The 21,912-nt window shown below is 37.7% G+C and overlaps 1 protein-coding gene and 1 long non-coding RNA gene across 16 annotated transcripts in view; one reads left to right on the top strand and one right to left on the bottom strand.

The window, feature by feature from the left end:
• Window positions 1–1,450, bottom strand: part of LOC140514483 (uncharacterized) — a 31,899-nt gene extending 30,449 nt beyond the window's left edge. The window contains exons 1-2 of the long non-coding RNA XR_011970698.1: window positions 1,351–1,450; window positions 1,141–1,244 (exon numbers count right to left, since the gene is read on the bottom strand). This is a non-coding gene — a long non-coding RNA (uncharacterized lncRNA). The remainder of the gene's footprint in view (window positions 1–1,140; window positions 1,245–1,350) is intronic.
• LOC140514441 (TP53-binding protein 1-like) overlaps window positions 1–21,912 on the top strand; it is a 130,822-nt gene that overhangs the window by 49,136 nt on the left and 59,774 nt on the right. The window contains exon 1 of one of the 15 annotated variants that reach the window (XM_072624812.1): window positions 63–417. The exons of 12 other annotated variants lie outside the window; for them this stretch is intronic. Coding sequence is in view for 1 of the 3 variants with exons in the window: in XM_072624811.1 (XP_072480912.1) it covers window positions 1,724–1,730 (7 nt within the window). In the remaining 2 variants the exon portion in view is untranslated. Of the gene's footprint in view, window positions 1–62; window positions 418–915; window positions 988–1,599; window positions 1,731–21,912 lie in introns of those variants that run through there. 2 more of the 15 variants (XM_072624813.1, XM_072624811.1) reach the window with 2 other exon arrangements.

Here is a 21,912-nt window from a genome sequence, read left to right as displayed (position 1 = left end):
AGAAAGATTTCAAAGATTACACTAACAAGTCACGGTCCAAATGGAATAGGCTTTGGCGGGATAGGTTACTGAGCTCTCAGTCAATGGAAGTCTTCAAGTAGAGCCTTGATAGACTTGATTACTTATTGGGAGTATTACAGATTTATGTTTGAATAAGGGTTGCACTAGATGACTTTTGAGATTCCTTACAAATCAGCAAGTTTCTGATTTTATGACGTATGTAACTAGGATATTGTGACATGCTAGCAGTGTGCTAGCTACTCTAGTCAAAAAGAACCAGATGTTGGACATCATTAGGAGGATTATTTAGAAACAAAGTAAACAATCTTAGCCTACTCTTAATACCACTTGGAACTCTGGTTGCTGCATTTCAGTAGACAAACAGTACTGAAGAATGTCCACAGAAAGGCAATGAAAGTGAGTAAAGGAATATAGAGAGTCTTTTTATTATTGAGAATAACCTAATAAAAATTGTTTCCTTAATTTGCTTTCAATTTTTTTGAAATCTCTTTGATTTTTAGAATTTCTATTTTGGTTTTAAAATTTTTGGTTTTCTAGTTTTTTGGTTTTCCCAGTTCATTGATCTATTTGATTATTTAGTTTGGAAATATAAAGCCTGAGAAGTCTAGTTTTGATTGAAATCTGCAAAATTATTAAGACAATGGATAAGGTGAACTTGTAAACGGTAGCTGAGGTGCTGGAGTGAATAGCGCACCAGGCCTGCAGTTAGGAAGATCTGAATTCAAATTTGGCCTCAGACACACTGTTGTGCTTGTCCTCCATTTTTGAAGAGGACCATGACATCAGAGAAATGATGACATGACTTGAACTTGACTTTGTTTTGAGTGAGGGAGGGCTGTGCAGGTCACCAGCCTCCCTTCTCCTCCAGAGCTGTCTGAATCCAGTGACCAGATATTCATCAGCATGACTGGAGATGACCCAGGATGCACTGGGAGACTTTGGCCTTTTAGGCTAAGGCCTTTTCAGGTACTCATTGAAAATGAGGTCATGTCCATTCAGTGAATAGGCTTCTTTAAAAAGTAGTCAAGGGAATAGCTCCTTTCATAGAAAATAATAAGTAGATAAATCATGCTGGGAGGGGCAGGAGTCTCAGGCTTGTTGTTTCAAAGAGAAACTTACTATTTACATTCACTCTAAGCCAGGAGGTTCCAAAACAGCCATTGAGTGAAGATTGGGCAAGGACCCTTCATTGTTCAGTCCATGGGCTTCAGGGTGCACGGCGTCTAAGGTTTTAGGGGAGACAAGAAAGAAGGAAAGAAAAGGGGAAGGAATCTAGCCAATGCAGTGTACCCCAAGTTAACTGATCAACTTCTGGCAACCAAAATTTACCTTCTTTGGGAGAGAAGGAAAAGGGAGAGGGCTAGGTTGATGAGCTGAGTTGCTCAGATGGCTGAGTCCCCATTTAGGCAGCTTAGTCTACTCACAGGTTGTATTTGTCCTTTGTTTTCAAAGAGAATCATGACATCATAGAAATGATGACATGACTTTCTCTTGACTTTGTTTTGAGTGAGGGAGTGCTGTGCAAGTCACCAGCCTCACTTCTCCTCCTGAGCCATCCCTCAGACACGTACTACCTGTCTGAACCGGGTCAAGTCTCTTAACCCTGCTTGCCTACATTTTATCTTCTGTAAAATGAACTAGAAAAGGAAATGGCAAAGCACTCTAGTATCTTTTCTAAGAAAACTCCAAATGGGGTCACAACATGTCAGGTAAGACTGAAAAAGCTCAGCAGCCACAAAGCTGAACTTGCAATAACTTCTAATAAATAATTGGAAAAATTGTTTATATTATTTAGAATCTCAGTATAATACTAAAAATAAGGGACAGAATATAGATTTAAACCAACAAAGGAAGTACTAATACTTCACACACTACATTGCGCATTTACACAAATTAATTTATATGACTAGTTAAAGGGGTAATTGGGCAAAAAAAAAAATTTTAAGTAACTCCTGGGTTGATATAAACTATTTCATGAGTGCCAGGCTAAAAATAAATTAAGGCAAACTGTAATTTACATATTGATATGACTGAAAGATATCTATATAGGTATATATAGATAAATATATGTAACCATGCTCTCCCACAAATTATTCTTTGGTATTACCATCAGACACAAAATATTAGAATAGCTGGACTATTGGTCCTTCCCATTATGGGAATATATTGTATTATTATTATATACAATATATTGTATTATTGCAGTATAAGAACAAATGGTGACCAACTGTTTTCCATCTTCCCAGAGGATAAGAAAAGAGGAAATGAGTTTATATTTAACAAGGGGTTAGAGATAAAAGAGAGCTTTCCATCAGTGTACCCAACACTGAATTGGGCTAAATGAATGGTTATGGATTTACCTTTCTTGAGAGGCTTTAGAAATATAGTAAATTTCCAAGTGCCTGGGGCATTTGGTATTAAATTCTTCCTCCTTTCCCCACTTCTAATTCTTCCTTATTCTATAAAAGAAGCCCATTTAAGGCCATCAGTCAATCTGCTAACATAGTCTATGGAGATCTGGGGAAGAAAGAACTTGATGGTTTTAATTCTAACTATAGGGAAGAAATGCTATGAGAAACTTAGAATATATCAGATATGAGTATGGACAATTTTTAGCAAACTCGGTGTGAGAAGGCTTCCCCTACCACAACGGTAACGCTATGTTTGGTGTGATAGAAAAGAGGGTTGGATTTTAAATCCTGACTCTGCTGCTTACTATTTATGTGACCTTAACTATTTTGAGTCTTAGTTTTCTCATTTGTAGTATTTGGGGTGGGGTGTGAACTAAATCATGAATTCTTAAAGTGTGGTCCGAGAGATCCCTGAGATCCTTATTTTCATAGTAATACTAAGATGTTTTCATTTCTAATATGGTAAAGACTGGTGGATATGACCGATATAAACAAAAGCTCTTTAGGGAGAGTCCTCAGAAATTTTTGAACATGTGAGGGGTCCTGAGACCATGAAATCTGAGACTGAATTACTTGTAAGGTTCCTTCCAGCACTAAATCTGTGACCCGGTGATCCAAATGAATAGTCCAGCATGTGCCTCTTGAGGAAAACTCAAACCTGAGGAGAAATGGTGTAAATTGCAGGATTTTGGGTCCTATACTCCTTTTATTTTGTTTAAAAAATTTTTCTTGTGAAAGTATCACTTATTCTTTGGTTTTTTATTATGGAATCATAGCTTTTAAAGAAAAGATTTATCCTCAGAATTGTAACATTGTGAACATGGCATCCAAATAAAAATTGCGGTTATTTGTTTAAAAAACAAAAGAAATGACTCATGTCAAAGTCCACATTGTTTCAGAAAGAAGTAGGCTTACCTACTTAGGATTTTTTTTTTCGTCTACTCTTGTGGATGTTGTGTGTTAATTAAAGGTGAAAAATATTTTGTTGTTGTTTTTGTAAACGCAAATCAAACAAACTAAAGTAACTAACAGATAACAATTATCTGGGAAAATTCTGGGAAAAAAATCCTTACATTCAAATTATTTTTAGAGAAGTCTGAAAACTTTTTTTCCTAACCTAAATTGTACATATCCCACATAAATTCATGAAAGTTTAAGGTTGAAATGCTTCTTTTACTCCATAATATTTGGGATGAAAATTTGATGACTTTTAAATTAAGAATACATTGTATTCCTATAGTAATAGCTTCTAATCAAGGCATTTAAAACACTTTCATAATATATTTATGCTTTGGCAAATTAGTAATTTCTCCTTAGTTATAGATGTTCTTTTCACCTGCACATGTTAAACACTGAACAGCATTACATAAAAATATGAAGTTGAGCACATCGTAGCTGATTGGAAATGTTTATTATTTCAGAATCTGCTGTCTGTATGTAGCTCGATCAGAAGCTGGTAACAATTTATGATCAGTTTTAGAGGTTAAATTTAACATGGAGTTAGAAAAAAAGAATAAAGGTGAGATGACAGTATTTTGTGCTATTACAACAGCTTTTACTCAGCCTATTTATTATAAGATAGAGGCAAAAGTAAGTATGTTGACTGCTTATTTACCATGTCTTGGAGAAGTTTAACTGATGAAAGCAATCACTATAACAAGGAGACCTAAATAGCCCAGAAATTGCCGTAGCCAGCAAGCATTTTATTTGCTTGGCTAGTGGATCCTTTTAGAGAGTGTGCTTATTGGCGAAATGTTATGAGGAGAATGAGCGAAGATTATGTGTAGCAGTCTCACAGAACAGTGAACAGTGAAGGGTGGAGAGAAAAACATATCTGCACGAAGTCTGGCCTGAGACCCAGCTAAGGCTGATCATTGAAATAATGTTAGTAACACTGGAGGAGTGACAGTTAGATGTGAAATGGAATAGATCCATTTTCTTTGATTTAATTTACATCTTCATTACTGTTATATTCTTAATTTGACAGCTCAGAGTATGTTCTATTCCATGAAGAAGTGGGATGGCCATTCAAGAAAATGAACTTGGAAAGAATGGTTTATTGTTGTTTAGTCCTTTTAGTCATGTCTGATTTTTCGTGACTGCATTTGGGGTTTTCTTGGCAAAGATACTGAAGGCATTTGCCATTTCCTTCTTTAGCTCATTTTACAGGTGAGGAAGCTGATGAATTAAGTCGTCTGCCCATACTTAGTATCTGAGGTTGGATTTGAACTCAGGTCTTCCTGTTTGTAGGCCCAATACTCTTATGTACAGCTGCCTGCCCCTACGGGGTACCTTAGAAGGTTTTAATTTACATTTCTCTAGTCAAGATTGATTTAGAGCATTTTTTAATATTACTATAGATAGCTTTTATTTCTTTAGAAAACTGCCTGTTCATATCCTTGGACCATTTTTCGGTTGGGAAATGGCTCTTATTTTTTAAAATTTGACTCTGTTCCCTCTATGTTTGAGAGATGAGGCTTTTATCAGGAAAAATTTGTGATTTTTCCTCCCCAGTTTCTTTGCTTTCCTTCTAATCTTGACTGCATTTGTTTTCTTTGTGCAAAACTGTTTTAATTTTATATAAAAAAATGATCTGTTTTACTTTCTGCAGCCCTTTCAATCTGTTGTTTGGTCATAAATTCTTTCCTTATTCATGGATCTGATAGGTAAAAATTTTCCATGCTCACCTAATTTGCTCATGATGTCACCATTTATGTCTAAACCATGTACCCATTTTGGCCTTATCTTGGTACACATCGTGAGATGTATTCTCACATTGTGAAAAGCTATATCTAGTTTCTGCCAAACTGCTTTCCAGTTTTCTCAGCAATTTTTGTCAGTTAGTGGATCTTTGGGTTTATCGAACACTACATTACAATGGTCGTTTCCTACTACGCATTGTGTACCTATCTGTTGCACTCAACCACCACTCTGTTTCTTAGCCAGTACCAGATTGTTTCCATGACTACCACTTTGCAATTGAGTTTGAAAGCCGGTGCTACTGGGCTGCCTTCCTTAACATTTTGTTCATTGATTCCCTTGATAATTGATGTTTTGTTCTTCTAGATGAATTTTGTTACCGTTTTTTTCTGGCTCTATCAGATAATTTTTTTTGATTGGTAAGGTACTGGATAATTAATTTAGGTAGATTTATCATTTTTATTATATTGGCTTGGCCTACCCATGCATTTAACATTTTTCCAGTTAGTTAGATCTGTTTGTATTTGTGTGGAAAGTGTTTTGTAATGGTGCTCCTAAAATTCCTGGGAGTTCTTGGCAGCCAGAAGCCCAAGTATTTTATGTTGCTTGTGGTTATTTTAAATAGAATTTTTCTTTTTATCTTTTCCTGCTTGGTTTTGCTAGTAATATATAGAAATGCTGCATGTATTTTATATCCTGCAACTTTGCTAGATTTGTGAATTGTTTCAATTTGTTTTTTAGTAGATTCTCTCAAGTTAAGTATACCATTATCTGCAAAAAGAAATAGTTTTATTTCTTCATTGACTATTCTTATTCCTGCAATTTCTTTTTCTTGTCTTATTTTTATAGCTAGCATTTCTAGCACAGTATTGAATAATGTGATAATGGACATCCCTGTTTCACCCCTTATCTTCTTGAAAAGGCTTGTATTTTATTCTCATTACAGATAATGTTTGCTCTTGAGTTTAGAAAAATATTACTTGTCATTTTAAGAAAAGTTTTATTTATTTCTGTGTTTTCCAGTGTTTTTAATAGGAATGAGTGTTGTATTTTGTTGAGTTTTTTGCATCTGCTGATATAGTCACAGTCATTTGATTTTTGTTGCATTTGTTATTGATGTAGTCAGTTACTTTAATTTCATCTCAATTGGTTACACATTCATCCTTTTCATTTTTGCTACTGAAAAGAAACCAGATTCACCAGTGACTTATTTCAGTGTTTTGTTGTTGTTGTTTTACATTAAATTTTATTAATCTCCTTTGATTTTTCAGGATTTCTATTTTGTGGATTTTTAATTTGTTCTTTTTCTAGTCTTCTACTTGCATATCTAGTCCATTTCATTTTATTTAGTAGTTTAGTTTTTTAAACTTGCAGTTTTATTAATTTCTTCTTTGATTTTCACGATTTCTATTTTGTTGTTTAATTAAATATTTTTAATTTGTTTTTTTAGTAGCATATCCACTTCACTGATCTCCTTTTTCTCTCTTTTATTGATTTAAGCACTTAGAGATATAAATTTTCTCTTAAATAGTGCTTTGGCTGCATCCCAGAAATTTTGGTATATTGTCTTATTGTTACCATTATCTTTAATTAAATTATTGATTGTTTCTGGATTTGTTCTTTGATCTATTCATTCTTTAAGGTTAGATAATTTAGTTTCCAACTTTTAATTTGACTTCAAAGACCCTTTATTGAATGCATTTTTTATTGCATGATTGATGTTCTGAAATGGGGTGCATTGAATATTTGTTTTCCTATATTTGTTAATGAAGTTTTTATGCCCTAATACGTGGTCAGTTTTCGTGGTGCCATGTAGAACTATGAAAATGATATACTCCTTTTTATTCTGATCCAGTCTTTCCCACCTAATTTTTCTAAAATTATATTTATCTCCCTAATTTCCTTCTTATTTATTTTGTGGTTAGATTTATCCAGGTCTGAGAAGAGTAAAGTGAGGTCCCTCACTAGTATAGTTTTACTGTGTTTCCTCTTGTGTTTCATTTAATTTCAGTTTTAAGAATTTGAATGCTGTGCCATTTGGTGTTTATACGTTTAATATTGATTTCATTTTCTATGCTACCTTTTAGCAAAATATAGTTTCCTTGATTGGCCCAGGATGCAATGGGAGACCTTGGCCCCTTTAGGCCAAGGTCTATTCAGGTACAAAGTCTCCCAATGCATCCTGGGTCATCTCCAGTCATCCTGATGAATATCTGGTCACTAGATTCAGATGGCTCTGGAGGAGAAGTGAGGCTGGTGACCTGCACAGCCCTCCCTCACTCAAGATAAAGTCAGGTGCAAGTCATGTCATCATTTCTATGATAGCATGGTCTTCTTCAGCAACGAAGGATGAACATAACAACAGCAGCATTTCCCTGATTAGTATGTATTTTAATGAGGTGTAATTTTCCTTTTGCTTTGAGGTCATGGCTACTGCTCCAGCCTTTTTTACTTTAGTTGAAGTATCATAGATTCTGCTCCAGCCTCTTATTTTAGCTTTGTGTCTTTCTGTTACAAGTGTGTCTCTCCCAAACAACTCATATTGAATTCTGGTTCCTAAGCCATTTTGCCCTTTGCTTCTGTTTTGTGCATAAACTCATCTCATGCACGTTCACAGTCAGGATTGATTACTGTTTATTTCCCTCCATCCTCTTGTCTTTATGCTTTTCTGTCTTCACCCTTTCACCCTCTTCTTGCTTCTGTTCTTCCCTCTTTGAACCAGTTCAGATGAGAGTGAGGTTCAAGTCTTGTTTGTGTCTCTCTAGTTATTCTCCCCATTCTGTCCCCTTGCATGACTCTTGTGAGATAATGCTCCTTATTCTTCCTTTCCCTTCCTTCTTTTCCCAGCACATCTTTCTTTCTCACCCATCCATTTTTCTTTTGAGACCATCCCAACATATTAGATTCACACTTAGCCTTCAGTTTAAGTAGGCTCCTAAACTCCCTTAGTTGTCTTAGGCTCTAGATGTGTCCCCTTCATTTTCGGTAATGTAAACCATTTAACCTTGTTAAATTCCTTAGAATTTCTCGCTCATGTTTACCTTTTTATATTTCTCTTGAAACTTTTGTTTTATCAAATTTTCTCTCCAGCTCTAATTGTTTTCATCAGGAATGCAATCCTCTGTTTCATTCAAGTCTGTTCCTCTCTTCCCTTTCCGCCTTTCATTGTGTGATAATGCTCAGTTTTGCCAGGTAGTTTTTGGTTTTTTTTTTATATTTATCCTAGCTCCTTTGCCTTCTGGAATACCATATTCTAAACCCTCTGCTCCCTAAGTCTTGTTATCCTCTCTGTGGTGTTTAAATTCTTTTTCTTCCCTGCTGCTTTCTGTATTTTCTCCTTGACCCTAGAAGCTTTAAAATTTGGCTGTGATGTTCCTGGGCATTTTCATTTTGTGATCTCTTTTAGGAGGTGTTCTTTAGTTATAAGGTATCTTGGCTGTTTTCCTTTATAATTTCTTGATATGTGAGGTCTAGGCTCTTTTTTTGATCATGACTTTCAGATAGTCCAATGATTTTAAAATTATCTCTCCATGATCTATTTTCCGGGTTAGTCTTTTTCCTATGAGATGTTTGATATGTTCTTTTGATTTTGTTTTATTTTTTCTTATATCTCGTAGAGGCATTAGCTTTTACTTCACCAGTTCTGATTTTTAAGAAATTATTTTCTTCAGTGAGGTTTTGTTCTTCTTTTGCCATTTGGCCAATTGAGATTTTTAAGAGGTTTTCTTTAGTAGTTTTTTGTGCCTGTTTTACTGTTTGGCCAATTTTGAATTTTAAAGAGATATTTTCTTCAAAAATTTTTGAGCCTCCTATATCAAGCTGTTAATTCTCTTTTCATAATTTTCTTGTATTACTCCCATTTCTTTTCCCCAAATTTTCTTTATCATTATTTGATTTTCAAAATCATTTTTTTCTCATTTTTAAATCCCTTTAGTTCTCTAGGAATTCTTGTTGGGTTTGTGTCCAATCTGCAGTTTTTTCTTTGAGGCTTTACATTTAGTTTTTTTTTTTTCCAATTCATTGTCTCATGAATTTGTGTTTTGATTTTCTCTGTCACTATAGTAACTTTTTATTGGTTGGGTTCCTTTTTTATTTTTCATTTTCCCAGTCTGTTTCTCAACTTTACATTTTATGTTAGAGTTGGGCTCTGCTTACCTCTGCTGATGGGTGGTGATGGTGGTGTGTGGTTTGTGGTGTGTGTGTGTGTGCGTGCGTGCGTGTGTGTGCCTGCGTGCGTGCGTGTGTGTATGTATGTGACTGTTCTGAGGTTCAGGCTTTTATGTCCTGCTATTTCACAGCTAGTTCTGGGGGACTGTGAGTTTTTGGTGCTTCCAAAGTGGTGTAATGTAGGGAGAGGTCTGATCACTGCTCTCCTGGTCTGTGTTCTGGTCCTTACCCATATAAAGCACTCCTTGCTTGTGACCACAACTCCACACCCAGGTATGGCCCCTGCTCTCCTGGGACCACAAACACCCCTCTCTTCCTTTGGAACTGCAACCCAGAATTGGAAAATGGGCAGTAGAGTTTGCAAATGGTTTCTGGTCTTCTACCCAGTAATAGTAATAAACAAGTAATCTCTTGTAATATCTTTCTGACTAGATGTTTAATCTACTTAGTGTCTCTGGGAATCAAGCACTCCCAATATTTCCCATTGCTGCTGCCACCACAATAGGTGTCACTTCTGCCTTTAAAATATATATATTTTCATACACACACACCTATATTCAGTTTTCAACATTCACTTCCACAAAAATTTGAATTCCAAATTTTCTCCCCATGTCTCCTCAACCCCCACCCCAGGATAGCATGTACGCCATCCACCCCTTCCTTTAGTCTGTCCTTTCTTCTATCACCCCCCACTTCTTCTGTCTCCCTCCCCTCTATTTCTCTGTAGGGCAAAAATGATTTCTATACCCCAGTGTCTGTACATCTTATTTACCAGTTGCATGCAAAAATGATATTTAATACTCATTTTTAAAGCTTTGAGTTCCATATTCTCTTCCTTCCTCCCTCCCCACCCACCCTCATTGAGAAAGTAAGCAATTCAATATAGGTCATACATGTGTAGCCATGCAAAATACTTCCATAATAGTTATGTTGCAAAAGACTAACTACATTACCCTCTGTCTTCCTGCTCTCCATTTATTCCATTCTTTCCCTTGACTTGTCCCCCCACAATGCTTCCGATTGTCCTTTTCCTCAATTTGCTGTCCCTTCTATTATCTTCCCTCTCCTATCTCCTTCTCCTTCTTGCAGTGTAAAATAGATTAGATTTCTGTACCCAACTGAGTGTGTTATTCCCTCCTTAAGCCAAATTCCATGAGAGTAAGGCTCACTTATTCCCTTTCATCTCTGCCCTCTTCCCCTCCATTGTAAAAGCTCTTTCTTGCCTCTTTTTTGTGAGATGATTTACTATATTCTAGCTTTCTCTTTCTCTTACTCCTAGTAAGGAGGCAGTAAATTTTATTTTTTAGGTATTCCTTCATGTTCAACTCACCCTGCGCCCTCTATGTGTGTGTGTATGGATGTGTGTGTATATATGTATATTTTCTCTAACTGCTCTAGTACTGAAAAAGATCTCATGAATTACAAATATCATCTTTCCATGTAGGAACGTAAACAGTTCAACTTCAATGAGTTCCTTATGGCTTCTCTTTCTTGTTTACATTTTCCTGTTTCTTTGGATTCTTGTATTTGAAAGTCAGATTTTCTATTCAGCTCTGGTCTTTTCAACTAGAATACAATGCTTGGAAGTCCTTTATTTCATTGAAATTCCATTTTTTCCCTGAAGTATTGCACTCAGTTTTGCTGTGTAGGTGATTCTTGGTTTTAGTCCTCTGTAATATCATATTCCAAGCTCTCCAGTCCCTTAGTGTAGAAGCTGCTAAATCCTGTGTTCTCCTGATTGCATTTCCACAATACTTGAATCGTTTCTTTCTGGCTGCTTGTAATATTTTTTCCTTGACCTGGGAACTCTGGAACTTGGCTACAATATTCCTAGGAGTTTTCCTTTTGGGGTCTCTTTCAAGAGGTGATCAATGAATTTTTTCCATTTCTGTTTTACTTTCTGGTTTTAGAATACCAGGGCAGTTTTCTTTGATAATTTCTTGAAGGATGATGTCAAGGCTCTTTTTTTGATCATGGTTTTCAGGCAGACCAATAATTTTAAAATTATCTCTCTTGGATCTGTTTTCCAGGTCAGTTGTTTTTTCCAATCACATATTTCACATTGTTTTCTATTTTTTTTTCATCCTTTTGGTTTTGTTTTATAATTTCTTGATTTGTTATAAAGTCATTAGCTTCCATCTTCTCCATTCTAATTTTTAAAGAACTATTTTCTTCAGTGAGCTTTTGGACTTCCTTTTCCATTTGACCAATTCTGCTTTTTAAGGTATTCTTCTCCTCATTGGCTTTTTGAACCTCTTTTGCCATTTGGGTTAGTCTATTTTTAAAGGTGTTATTTCTTTCAGCATTTTTTTAGGTCTCCTTCAGTAAGCTGTTGATTTGTTTTTCATGATTTTCTTGTATCACTTTTATTTCTCTTCCCAGTTTTTCTTCCACGTCTCCTACTTGATTTTCAAAATCCTTTTTGAGCTCTTCCATGGCCTGAGACCATTGTGTATTTATTTTGGAGGTTTTGCATGCAAAAGCCTTGACTTTTATGTCTTCCTCTGATAGTATGCTTAGATCTTCTTCATCTGAAAGGATAGAAGAAAATAATTTTTCACCAAGAAAGTAACCTTCTGTAGTCTTATTTTTTTCCCCTTTTTGGGACATTTTCCCAGCCAGTTACTTGACTTTTGAATCCTTTGTCAAGAGGAGGGAGCTTTAAGTTCTCAGTTCCTCCAAGGTGGCACAATCAAGGGAGAGGAGTTTACTCCTCTTCTGGCCTGTGCTGTGGTCTGGGAGCAAGCACAAGCTTTTCTGCCCAGGATCTGTGAGTAGGATTCCCTCCCCAGAGCCTCCACCAGCTCCACCAAGCCGGCACTCCTTCTTACCCTAGGACTGCTACTCAGGACTGAGACCCACATTGGCTGCTCAATTCCCCCAGGGTCTTTAGGCCAAGGGCTCCAAAAATGAACACTGTAGCCATGGCTGCTGTGGCGGCTGCCACAGCCCTGGGGCCAGAAGCCACTCCCCTCTCACCCACGTGACCTTTGAAGCTGTTTTTGGTGTTTGTGGGTTGAGAAATCTGGGAACCGCAGCTGCTGCCCGTGATTCTATGCCTGAAACCTTTTTCTGTTCTGTTTGTGCCATTCAGCGTGACCAGGGCTGGACTGGGCTGCGCTCTGCTCCTAGCCCAGTGCGATAGATGTTTCCTGTCGGCCTTCCAGGCTGTCTTGGGCTGGAAATCTCTTTCACTGTGTCATTTTGTGGCTTCTGCTGCTCTAGAATTTGTTTAACATGGGCTATGGGGGTAGAGCTAGAACAGGTCCATCCTTCTACTCCGCCATCTTGGCTCGCCCTGACAGTCTGCTTTTAGAACCAAGTTTTAACACAGATTTCTCTGCCTTTAAACATTTTATGTTTGCAGTAGTTAAAATTAGCAGTGACCTGTCAGAATGAACACCTGAAGTATAGATACACACACATATGTGATGAAAAGATTTCCCATCCCTTGGTGTGAAAATGCTTTCTGTGGTCAGGTGAACGCTTGATGATGCTGCACTTTGTTATGGCCTGGACCCTGACCGTAGCACTCTAAATATTTGGGAGTCCGCTGGACTGCAGCTTCTTGTTGGAACTTGTTGAATACATCAGAAGAAGGCCAGGAAGTCACTTCTAGTCATATGTCTACTGGAGTTGAGCAGGTTTTTGAAGATATTTTTATTTTACAATGCATTTCCTAAGGTTGCTGTCCAGGTTTACAACTTTGTGCTACGTTAGGGTTGAGGTGCGCCACGTGGCCCTAAAGCAGCAGCATTGTGGCACAAGGCAGCCCACCACTTTGGGCCCTCACTGTCGAGATCATGTAAGCAAAATAATCGCTTTTCATTTGTGCTGCTGCTTTATTTTATTAAAGAGATAAATTTCTAGCAGGAATAAAAGAGTTTAAACTAATGTCAAGAGGTCGAAAGTAGAAAAAACGATACTGAGGAGGACTGAAAAGAAACCCTGGACTCCTGGAGCTGTATGTTCAATACAAAACACTTCTTTATATTTTTTGAGAACAGGGACTATTCACCTGGTGCCTAAGGCAGTGCCTTGCTCATAACATGTGCTTAGTAAGTGTTTGTTGAGTCTCATTGAATAATAAATGGAACCTTTGTGCTATAAAATCTTCAGGAATGAGGAAATATCGTATTGACTCCAGAAAACAAATCTGGGAGAACTTCACCCATATGTTCAGACTCTCATTCTGCTTGTAGAAATGAGGCAGACTGAACAGGACACAGAACCTGTTCTTGCTTGGTGACAACAGAACCTGTAGACTAGATTAGAGAAGCACATGTTAGTCATCAATGTTCTAAATGGGAGATTTTCTTTTCTTGAAAAAGTGTATTTTTATTGATATGTTTTTTAATACCCCCCAATTTTTTGATGTATTCTTCTTTCCTCTGCCCAGCTGAGGAAATCCTCTGTTCCTTTTCCCCTTTTTTTTTGTTTCTGCAGTTTACCTCTCCATTTTCCAATCCCCTAATTTGATCATACACATGCCCTACAGAATGCTGACTGTCATCATTACTGTCTGTGGGTCGTTGTGGTCTGTTTGGGTCACCCTTTCTGCTGCTTCTCCCTACCATGCTCTCATCCTTATTTACTCCTGCCCGTCTTCATATTCCTTTTCTCTGCAGTGTAGCCTTTGAGTGGCAGTGAGTTGGTAATGGACAAAGAACTGACCAAATGAATGAGCAAAATCTGCATTTTAACCTCTGACACATACTGGCTGTGTGACTTCAGGCAAGTCAGTTAGCCTCTTGGTGCCTCAGGCAGTGCTCTAAAACGAAAAGTGGATGACCCATTGCAGTTTTGTATTGCTGGCAGGAGTTTCCTCACTGGAGAGCTCACCATACTCTTGAAATTACATGATTGGGTGGTTTTGGAGGAGGCTGTAACCTCTGCCTTTAGGGAGACGTAGAAGCTGATGGAGCACTAGAATTTAGGAGCTCCGAGTCAGTTGTTCACACGAAGTCTGGCACCATTATGATGAGCCCTCAGAGGGGCAAACTGGGCTAAGTCAGAAAAACAGAATGTGTCAGTATGGGAATCAGGCCTGGGTGAGATAGGGATACCAGTCATCAGAAGAAAGAAAAACAGATGACACTGTCTCCCCTTCATTCTGATTCTTTTAGCCATTAACTAAAATCTAGCTTTTCCCTGACGAGTCCACATTTTTGGCAGCACACTTCAATTCTAGCTCCTCTTTCCTATTCCTCACATCTCACATGAGCCTGGAAAACCTGGCATAGTCCTTGCTTCTCATTCCTGCCTCCAGATTCTCGTTCTGCCATGCTTCTTCCAACAGCTGTTACCTGCCAGCACATAGGTCATTTTTCTACCTTTTTCAGTGGCTTTGATGCTTAGTCTTTTTTTCTCTCCTATTTCCTTGGGGGGCTTCAATATCGAAATTGCTGATTCTTTTAACATTTTATGGTTCCTGGAATTCGTGGTCCACTTTACCTTCACTCTACTGTTACCCACTGGACTGGTCCCATTTTAGACTCATCATACCTGAAACTATCCCTTTTACAAAAATCAGTAAGCAAAAATCTGCTTTCTCTTTTACCCCCAAAGTTGAAGAAGAGAGAACAAGAGAAGCCCTCTTATCAATTGGGGAATGGCTGAATAAATTATGGTATATGAATGTAATGGAGTACTATTGTGCCATAAGAAATGATGAACAAGAAGACTTCAGAGAGGCCTGGAAGGACTTATATAACCTGATGCTGAGTGAAAGGAGCAGAACCAGGAGAACTTTATGCACAGCAACAACCACAGTGTGTGAGAGTTTTTTCTGGTAGACTTAGATTTTTGTAATAACACAAGAACTTCTGAAAAAAAAAAAATCCCAATGGTGGACCTCAAGGCAAAATGCCTTCCACACTCAGAGAGAGAAATATGGAAGTCACTCACATAATGTAGCAGATCATGTTTGTGTATGTGTATCTGTTTGTGTATCATGTTCTGATTTGTTATACGGATTCTTTCATTTATCTTAGTCTGACTACATAGCATGACTATAGTGAAAATATACTCAATAGGAAAGTATATGTAGAATCTATACAGAATTGTATGCAGTCGTGGGGAGGGAGGGAGGTAGTGGGGGGTGGGTGGGGAGGGATAAAATCGCAATTGTATGGCAGTGATTGTTAAACGTTAAAAAAATAAAAATAAAAAAAAATAAAAAATAAAAAATAAAAAAAAAAGAGAAGCCCTCTTACACACACTTACAGTCAAATAAAACACACGTCTGCATCGTTCATGTCTGTGCTTTTATCTCTCTGTAAGGAGGTGAGTAGTATATTCCATCATCTCTGAAATCATCTCTTCATAATTTCTTGTAGCACCATAGGACACTGTCAGATTTATATGTGATATCACAGTGTCACCATCGCATTTATATTTCATAACTTGTTGAATCCTTCCCTAATTCATGGGCCCACCCTTGGGGGCCACCACAAAAAGAACTATGAATATATATATTTTTTATATCCCTAGAGTTTGTTTATCAAATGAGCTAATATTTGTCAAGCCCTTAATGTAGTGCTTGGGATATGTAGTGGGTCCTTAAGAGATGCTTGTTCCCTTTCCTTTCCCTCTCCTTTTTCTTAGGAATAATTCCTGCCAATATCCATTCTCCCTCTAATTCCTCCTCCCTTTCTCCCCTTCCCTCCTATTTCCCCCTTGAGTAATGTATATTTCTATACCCAATTATGGATGTATGTGTGTGCATTCTTCCCTCTGACCAGTTGAGATGAGAGTTAGATTCACCGTTTCCTCTTTATTTCTGTAGATTTCTACTTGTGCACCGGGATTATGTGAGATGATTTTGCTTAACTTTTCTCTCCCTTTCCTCCCTTACTATATTCCTCTTTCTCTTTCTTTTCCATTCTTTTAAAATCATCAAGCTATAATAGAAATAATGTTTCATTAGAATTCTTCTATAAAACCCAATGGTGATAGAGTTCTGAGGGTTTACTTATTTTATCTCCTCATCTTAGATTGTAAGCATTTTTGTTTTGTCATTGGGAAGTTATAATTATTTGTTCATGTTTCTCTTTTTATGTTTCTCTTAACTCTTGTGTTTGAATTTCAAAGGAATGTTTGGTCTTTTCATTAGGATTGCTTGGAAGTCCTCTTTTATTAAAAGTTCGTTTTTCTCACTATAGAATGATAGTTTTTCTAGTAAGTTATTCTTGTTTATAAGCCTTTTGGAATATCATATTTCCAAACTTTCCATTTCTTTTGAGTGGTGACTCAAATTCCTCTTTTCTGCATGCTTGCATTATTTTTTCTTTTATGTGAGAGCTCTAAGTTTTGGCTATAATGTTCCTGAGAGTTTTCCTTTGGGTTTTTTTCAGGAGGTGATGGGTGGATTCTTTCTACTTTTATTTTGTCCTATGGTTCTAAGAAATTTGGATAGTTTCTTTTATAGATTTTCTTGAAACATTTTTTGTTTCTTTTTTTGGTCATGGTTTTCAGGAAGTCTAATAATTTGTTTTAAAAAAGTTACACACACACATACACAGATATATATTTCAACAAGCAGAAATCTGCCTTCTCACCCTTCCACACCAACTCTTTCCCCCTGCTTGAGGTCTAAAGGGAAAATTACATATAGTTAATCAAAACAAATTTCCATATTGGCCGCATCAGAAAAAATCATCTCATTTTGTTGCCTCTCAAGAGGTAAGTAGCATGTTTTCTCCTTAGTCCAGTGACTTCTCAAATTCTCTGTCCTGGATCTGCTTTTCAAGTCATTTTTTTTTTGGCCATTCGATACCTTACATTTTCTTCTTTTTTTCAGTCTTTTGACTTTGTTTTAATATTCCTTGTCTCATGGAGACGTTAGCTTCCATGTGGTAGATGATTTCTTAGATCCTAACTAAAATATTCTGATTTTTGATCCCTCCATTCTTTCTCATTCTCCCATGTCATCCATGTTATTCTGGTCCGACTTTCTTCTTTGGGCCAGCTTGATTAAATTGTCAGCCAGTTCAACAAGCCTTGAGCTGATAGGCCCTTAGCTCTTCCACCGTTTCTTCCCCATCAATGCTTAGCTCTCCTTCCGTTTTTTTGCCTCTTCTGTTCCTGTTCTCTAGTAAGTGAAACCTTCGGGAAGAAAGCATCCGGACTTATGGACTGCATTCCCTGAATGTGTGTTCTGTTTAGTCTGTATTGGACCCTTGCTGCTGAGTAACAGGCCTTTTATCCATCCCATATTGATCATGACTTGGACTGCAGTGACTCTTCTAAAACTTCTCATTTCCCCTTAAGCCTTCAATTCCAATCTTTCTTTCCCCTCTCAAGAAATAACCTCATCTTTTTTTAAATTCATTTAAATTCAGGAGATTGCACCCCTCCCCCACCAAGGCCCCTAATCCATACTTCTTCTCAATTGCCCTTTTACTCTGGAGGGCAGGCTTGTACAATATCCTCGGTATTGTTCTCAGTTCTTTACTTGCACTCCGTGTATCCAGTCTGTTGGCAAAGTGTGTTGTTGCTGCCTTTATAACATGTCCTTATAACGTGTCCTTTGTTAACTCACCTAGTGCCTACAGACCTTCACCACATTTTCTTTCCTAGATTATTGGAATAGCCCTCCAGGTGGTTTCCCTACTTGAAGTCTTTTCCCCATTCCATTTCATCCTCCACTCAGCTGCCAGTGATTTCATAAGGTGCTGATCTCATGATGTTATCCCCCTCCTCCCTCATTAAACTTCAGTGACCCCCATTTGACTTGTAGGTTCAAATAAAAAATCTCTGGTGCTTACAGCATTTCAGAGTCTGATGTTTTCTTACCTTTCCAGTCTTCTACTACATTTTGTTCTTTACTCTTATGATCTATTTATACTGCCCTACCTTGTGTATACACCAATCCCTGTGCTTTTGTACTGCTCTCCCCCACACCTGCAGTGCCTTCCTTCCTTACCATCGCCTCCTTGCTGCTGACTTCCTTCAAGATTCAGCCTTCCCTCGGAGATTACCTTCTATCTTGTGTATATCTTGTATGTGCATAATTATTTTCTTATTCTCTCCCTCATTATAATGAGCTCCTTGAGAGCAGAGAAGACATTTTTGCCTTTATTTTTATTCACAGAACTTAGAGTGCCTGATACACAGTAAACCACTTTAAAAACCTGTTTGACCAACTGGCGACATAGTACAGTGAAGAGGACCTGATCTACTTACTAGCTATTTAACGGCTTTGACAAGTAATTTAATGCTTACAGACCTCTGTTTCCTCATCTGTAAAACGAGGGTGTTTGGACTAGATGACCTCTGCATCCCCATCGATTTGAAGTAATGCTATGATCTATAATCTCATGGCATGATCCTACTCCTCGCTTCTCTGTCCTTATTCATGTTTTCACTTCTCCATGCCCAAGGATTTATTCTTCTTTAGCTTTAGCTGAAGCTCAGTCCTTTGTGTGTGGCCTTGGTTCGTTGTGTCCCACGTCTTCTCTTATCTCATTCCGTTGTGCCATCACTCTCTTTCCTTTGTCCTGTTCAGTCTCCCATCCTGCAGTCCCTCAAGCTGTTCTCTTGTCTCTTCTTTCTTCCTTTCATTACTAAATAGCAAGAAGAGAAGTCTGCAGTGGCTCCTGCTATAGCCTGTTTGTATTCCCACCTCTCCATTGAAACTTCTGTCTTAAGGTTCCCCCCTGCAGTCCTCATCTTTTCCCTCCCTCTCGCATTTTGACTGATTGGTTCTTTACCTGTTCCGTCTTGATGCTTTCTATTCCTGATGTTTCGGTAGCACTTCCTTCTTCTGCTTTTGCTCGCACCTTTTTTGACTATTTCTTCATCTCCTGCCCCATCCTCCTGCCCTGTAAGAGAAGTTTCCACTCTTCTTTCTTTCTCTGAATTTTCATCCATTCTCATATCGATGTTTTTTATCTGGACACAGATGACTGTCAGATCTCTGACCTCTCCCTAGAATTCCAGTGCTGCATTCACAAAGCTGTCCGTTGCTTCTCCCTGTCTGTCCCTTCCTCTGTTCGTCTCAGTTTTTTGTTCAATTAGCAAGCGTTTATTTTCTCTCCTAAACAGCAACCAAAAAAATCATCATGGCAAATATTTGTAGTCAAGGAAAGCAGATTGTCTTGTTGGCCATGACCAGAAACATGTCGCATTCTGTATTTTGAGCCTTCACCTCTTTAGGCAGGAGGTGAATAACATGCTTCACATTTATTTCTTTTGAATTGCATTCATCAGAGTTCTCAAGTCTTGGGAAGCTGTTTTTTTTAAAGTAATGTTGTTACTGTGTAAATTGTCCTCTTAGTCCTTATTTGCTTCTGTAGCGGTAAATTCGAGTTTTTACAGATTTCTCTGAAACTGCCCATTTCACTGTTTCTTACGGTGCAGTCGTTTTCTGGAACATTTGTTTGCGTATTTGTGTAACACTTCCCAGGGGGAGGATGCCTTGTTGGCTTCTAGTGTTTGCTGCTCTGGACAGAGCTGCCGTTGTAGGCCTTTGCCTGTTTCTTTGATCTCTTTGGGCTTATAGGCCTTACGTATCCCTGGTTCAAAGCACATGCTCAGCTTATTGATTGTTGGGGCATAGTTCCAAAGTGTTCTCTGGAATATCTGGACCAATTCACAGCTCTTCCGTCAGTGCATTAGTTTGCTTGTTTTCCTGTAGTCCCTTCAATAATGAATTAATGAAATAATCTGTCTTCTGCCAATTTGATGGGTGTTATATGGAACCTTAGAGTTTCTTTAATTCAGAGGTGCCATATTTGTAACTTGTAGACTGCTTAGTCCTTAGTGAGGCGGTGACCAAATTAAAACATACTTGGGAAATGTTTAACAAAGTAAAAGTACTGTACAATATAGATGATGCCAATTTATGATTTTCTAAATCACAATGTGGCCCGTAAGGATCCTACTTGACACCACTGCTTAATTCAAATTTTGCTTGTGGTTGTTATGGCCTAGATTTCTTCATTTGATAACTTTGTCGTTTCTGACCATTTTGGCTCTTGTTCTTACAGATTTGAATCAGTCCCATATATATGTTAGAAATGAGACTTGTATCAGAGAAACTTTCTGCAAAGATTTTTTTCCCTAGTTATACTTGGTTCTCTTGTAACTTTAACTGCATTGGTTTTCTTTACATAAAAACTTTAAAGTTTTCGTGGAGTAAAGTTGTCTCTTCAGTCTTCTGTGATATCACCTCTCCATCCTTGTTTGATCGTGCACGAACTTTTCCCATCACCATAAATCTGAAAGTTAATTTCTTCTTTGCTTGTCTAATTTGTTATGTCATTGGTGGTGTATAAGCCATGTTCATTTGGACTAGTGTGAGACTCTATGGTGTGAGGTGGAGGCCAGTGCCTAATTTTTGTTAGACGACTTTGTATTTTTCATGGCAGTTTTGTCAGATAGTAAATCTTTACCCTGTTAGTTGGCGTCTTGGAGCTTTTCAAACACTCTACCACCGTTTATTTGCTTCTGTATGTTAAGTATCTAATTTGTTCTAAGAATCAAGATCTCTTTTTTAAGCTAGTACCAAATTACTTAGATGACCCTGTCTTTGTAGTATAATTCAAGGTGTGGTACTATTAACTGTCTTTTTTTTTCTCAATTTTTTTTCATAATTTCTCCTGAGATTCTTTTTGTTGTTGTTGTTTGTTTTTTAATTTAATTAATTTCTTTTCAGTGTTCATCAATCACTTCCTTAAGATTTAAATTTTCTCTCCCTCCCTCCCCCGACCTGAGACGACTTGCAGTCTTATGTGGGCTCTACACATACATTCTTATTAAACACATTTTCGCATTAGTCATGTTGCACAGAAGAATTAAAACGAATGGGAGAAACTATGAGAAAAACCAAACCAAAACAAAACATCACACGAGAAGATAGTCTGCTTCATTCTGTGTTCCTATTCCACAGTTCTTCCTCTGGATGTGGATGGCCTTTGCCTCAAGAGTCCTTCGGGAGTGTTTTAGGTCCTTGCATTCTCTTGAGAGTCCTGGCCTTTGTTTTCTTTCCCTAGCTCTGTAAAGTACTTCTCTGGTAGTTTGGTTGATACTGTCACTTCATAGAAGTTTAGCTTTTCATTCATCTCTGACTCTTCCTTCTCGTCCCCATATCTGATCACTCGCCACAGCCTTTTAATTATACCTTCTTTTCTCAGTGTAGCCCATGCCTGCCTTCCCTGCCTAGCAGTTTATCCCTTGTAACAATGGATAAAAAGGAAAAGGAAAAAAGGCAGCTCAAAACCAACCAGGAAACCATAGTTGGTACTATATGCGGTGTTTCTGCGGTTCCCCACCCACGCAAGAAGAAAGGGAGCCACGTTTTCTTACCTGTTCTCCAGGGTCAGGCTACGCAGTCATTCTAATGACAGTGTTCCGGGCTTTTTTTGATTCTTTCCATTTATATTATTGTGGTCATTATGTGTAAGGTTTCCTGGTCCTGTTACTTTGATTTCTGTCAGTTCATGTAAGTCTTCTCCATTTCTGTATTTTTTATTATGTAATATTCCATTACATTCATGTACCATAATTGTTTTTAGCCATTCTCCAGTCAGTGGGGATCTATGTTGTTTTCATTTCTTTGCCACCACAAAAAGGGCTTCAATGAATATTTTGCTGTGTATGGGACCTTTCT

The sequence above is a fragment of the Notamacropus eugenii genome, chromosome 7 (genome assembly GCF_028372415.1).
Source record: "Notamacropus eugenii isolate mMacEug1 chromosome 7, mMacEug1.pri_v2, whole genome shotgun sequence".
NCBI classification, from domain to species: Eukaryota; Metazoa; Chordata; class Mammalia; order Diprotodontia; family Macropodidae; genus Notamacropus; species Notamacropus eugenii.
This window is presented reverse-complemented; position numbering and strand designations above follow the sequence as displayed.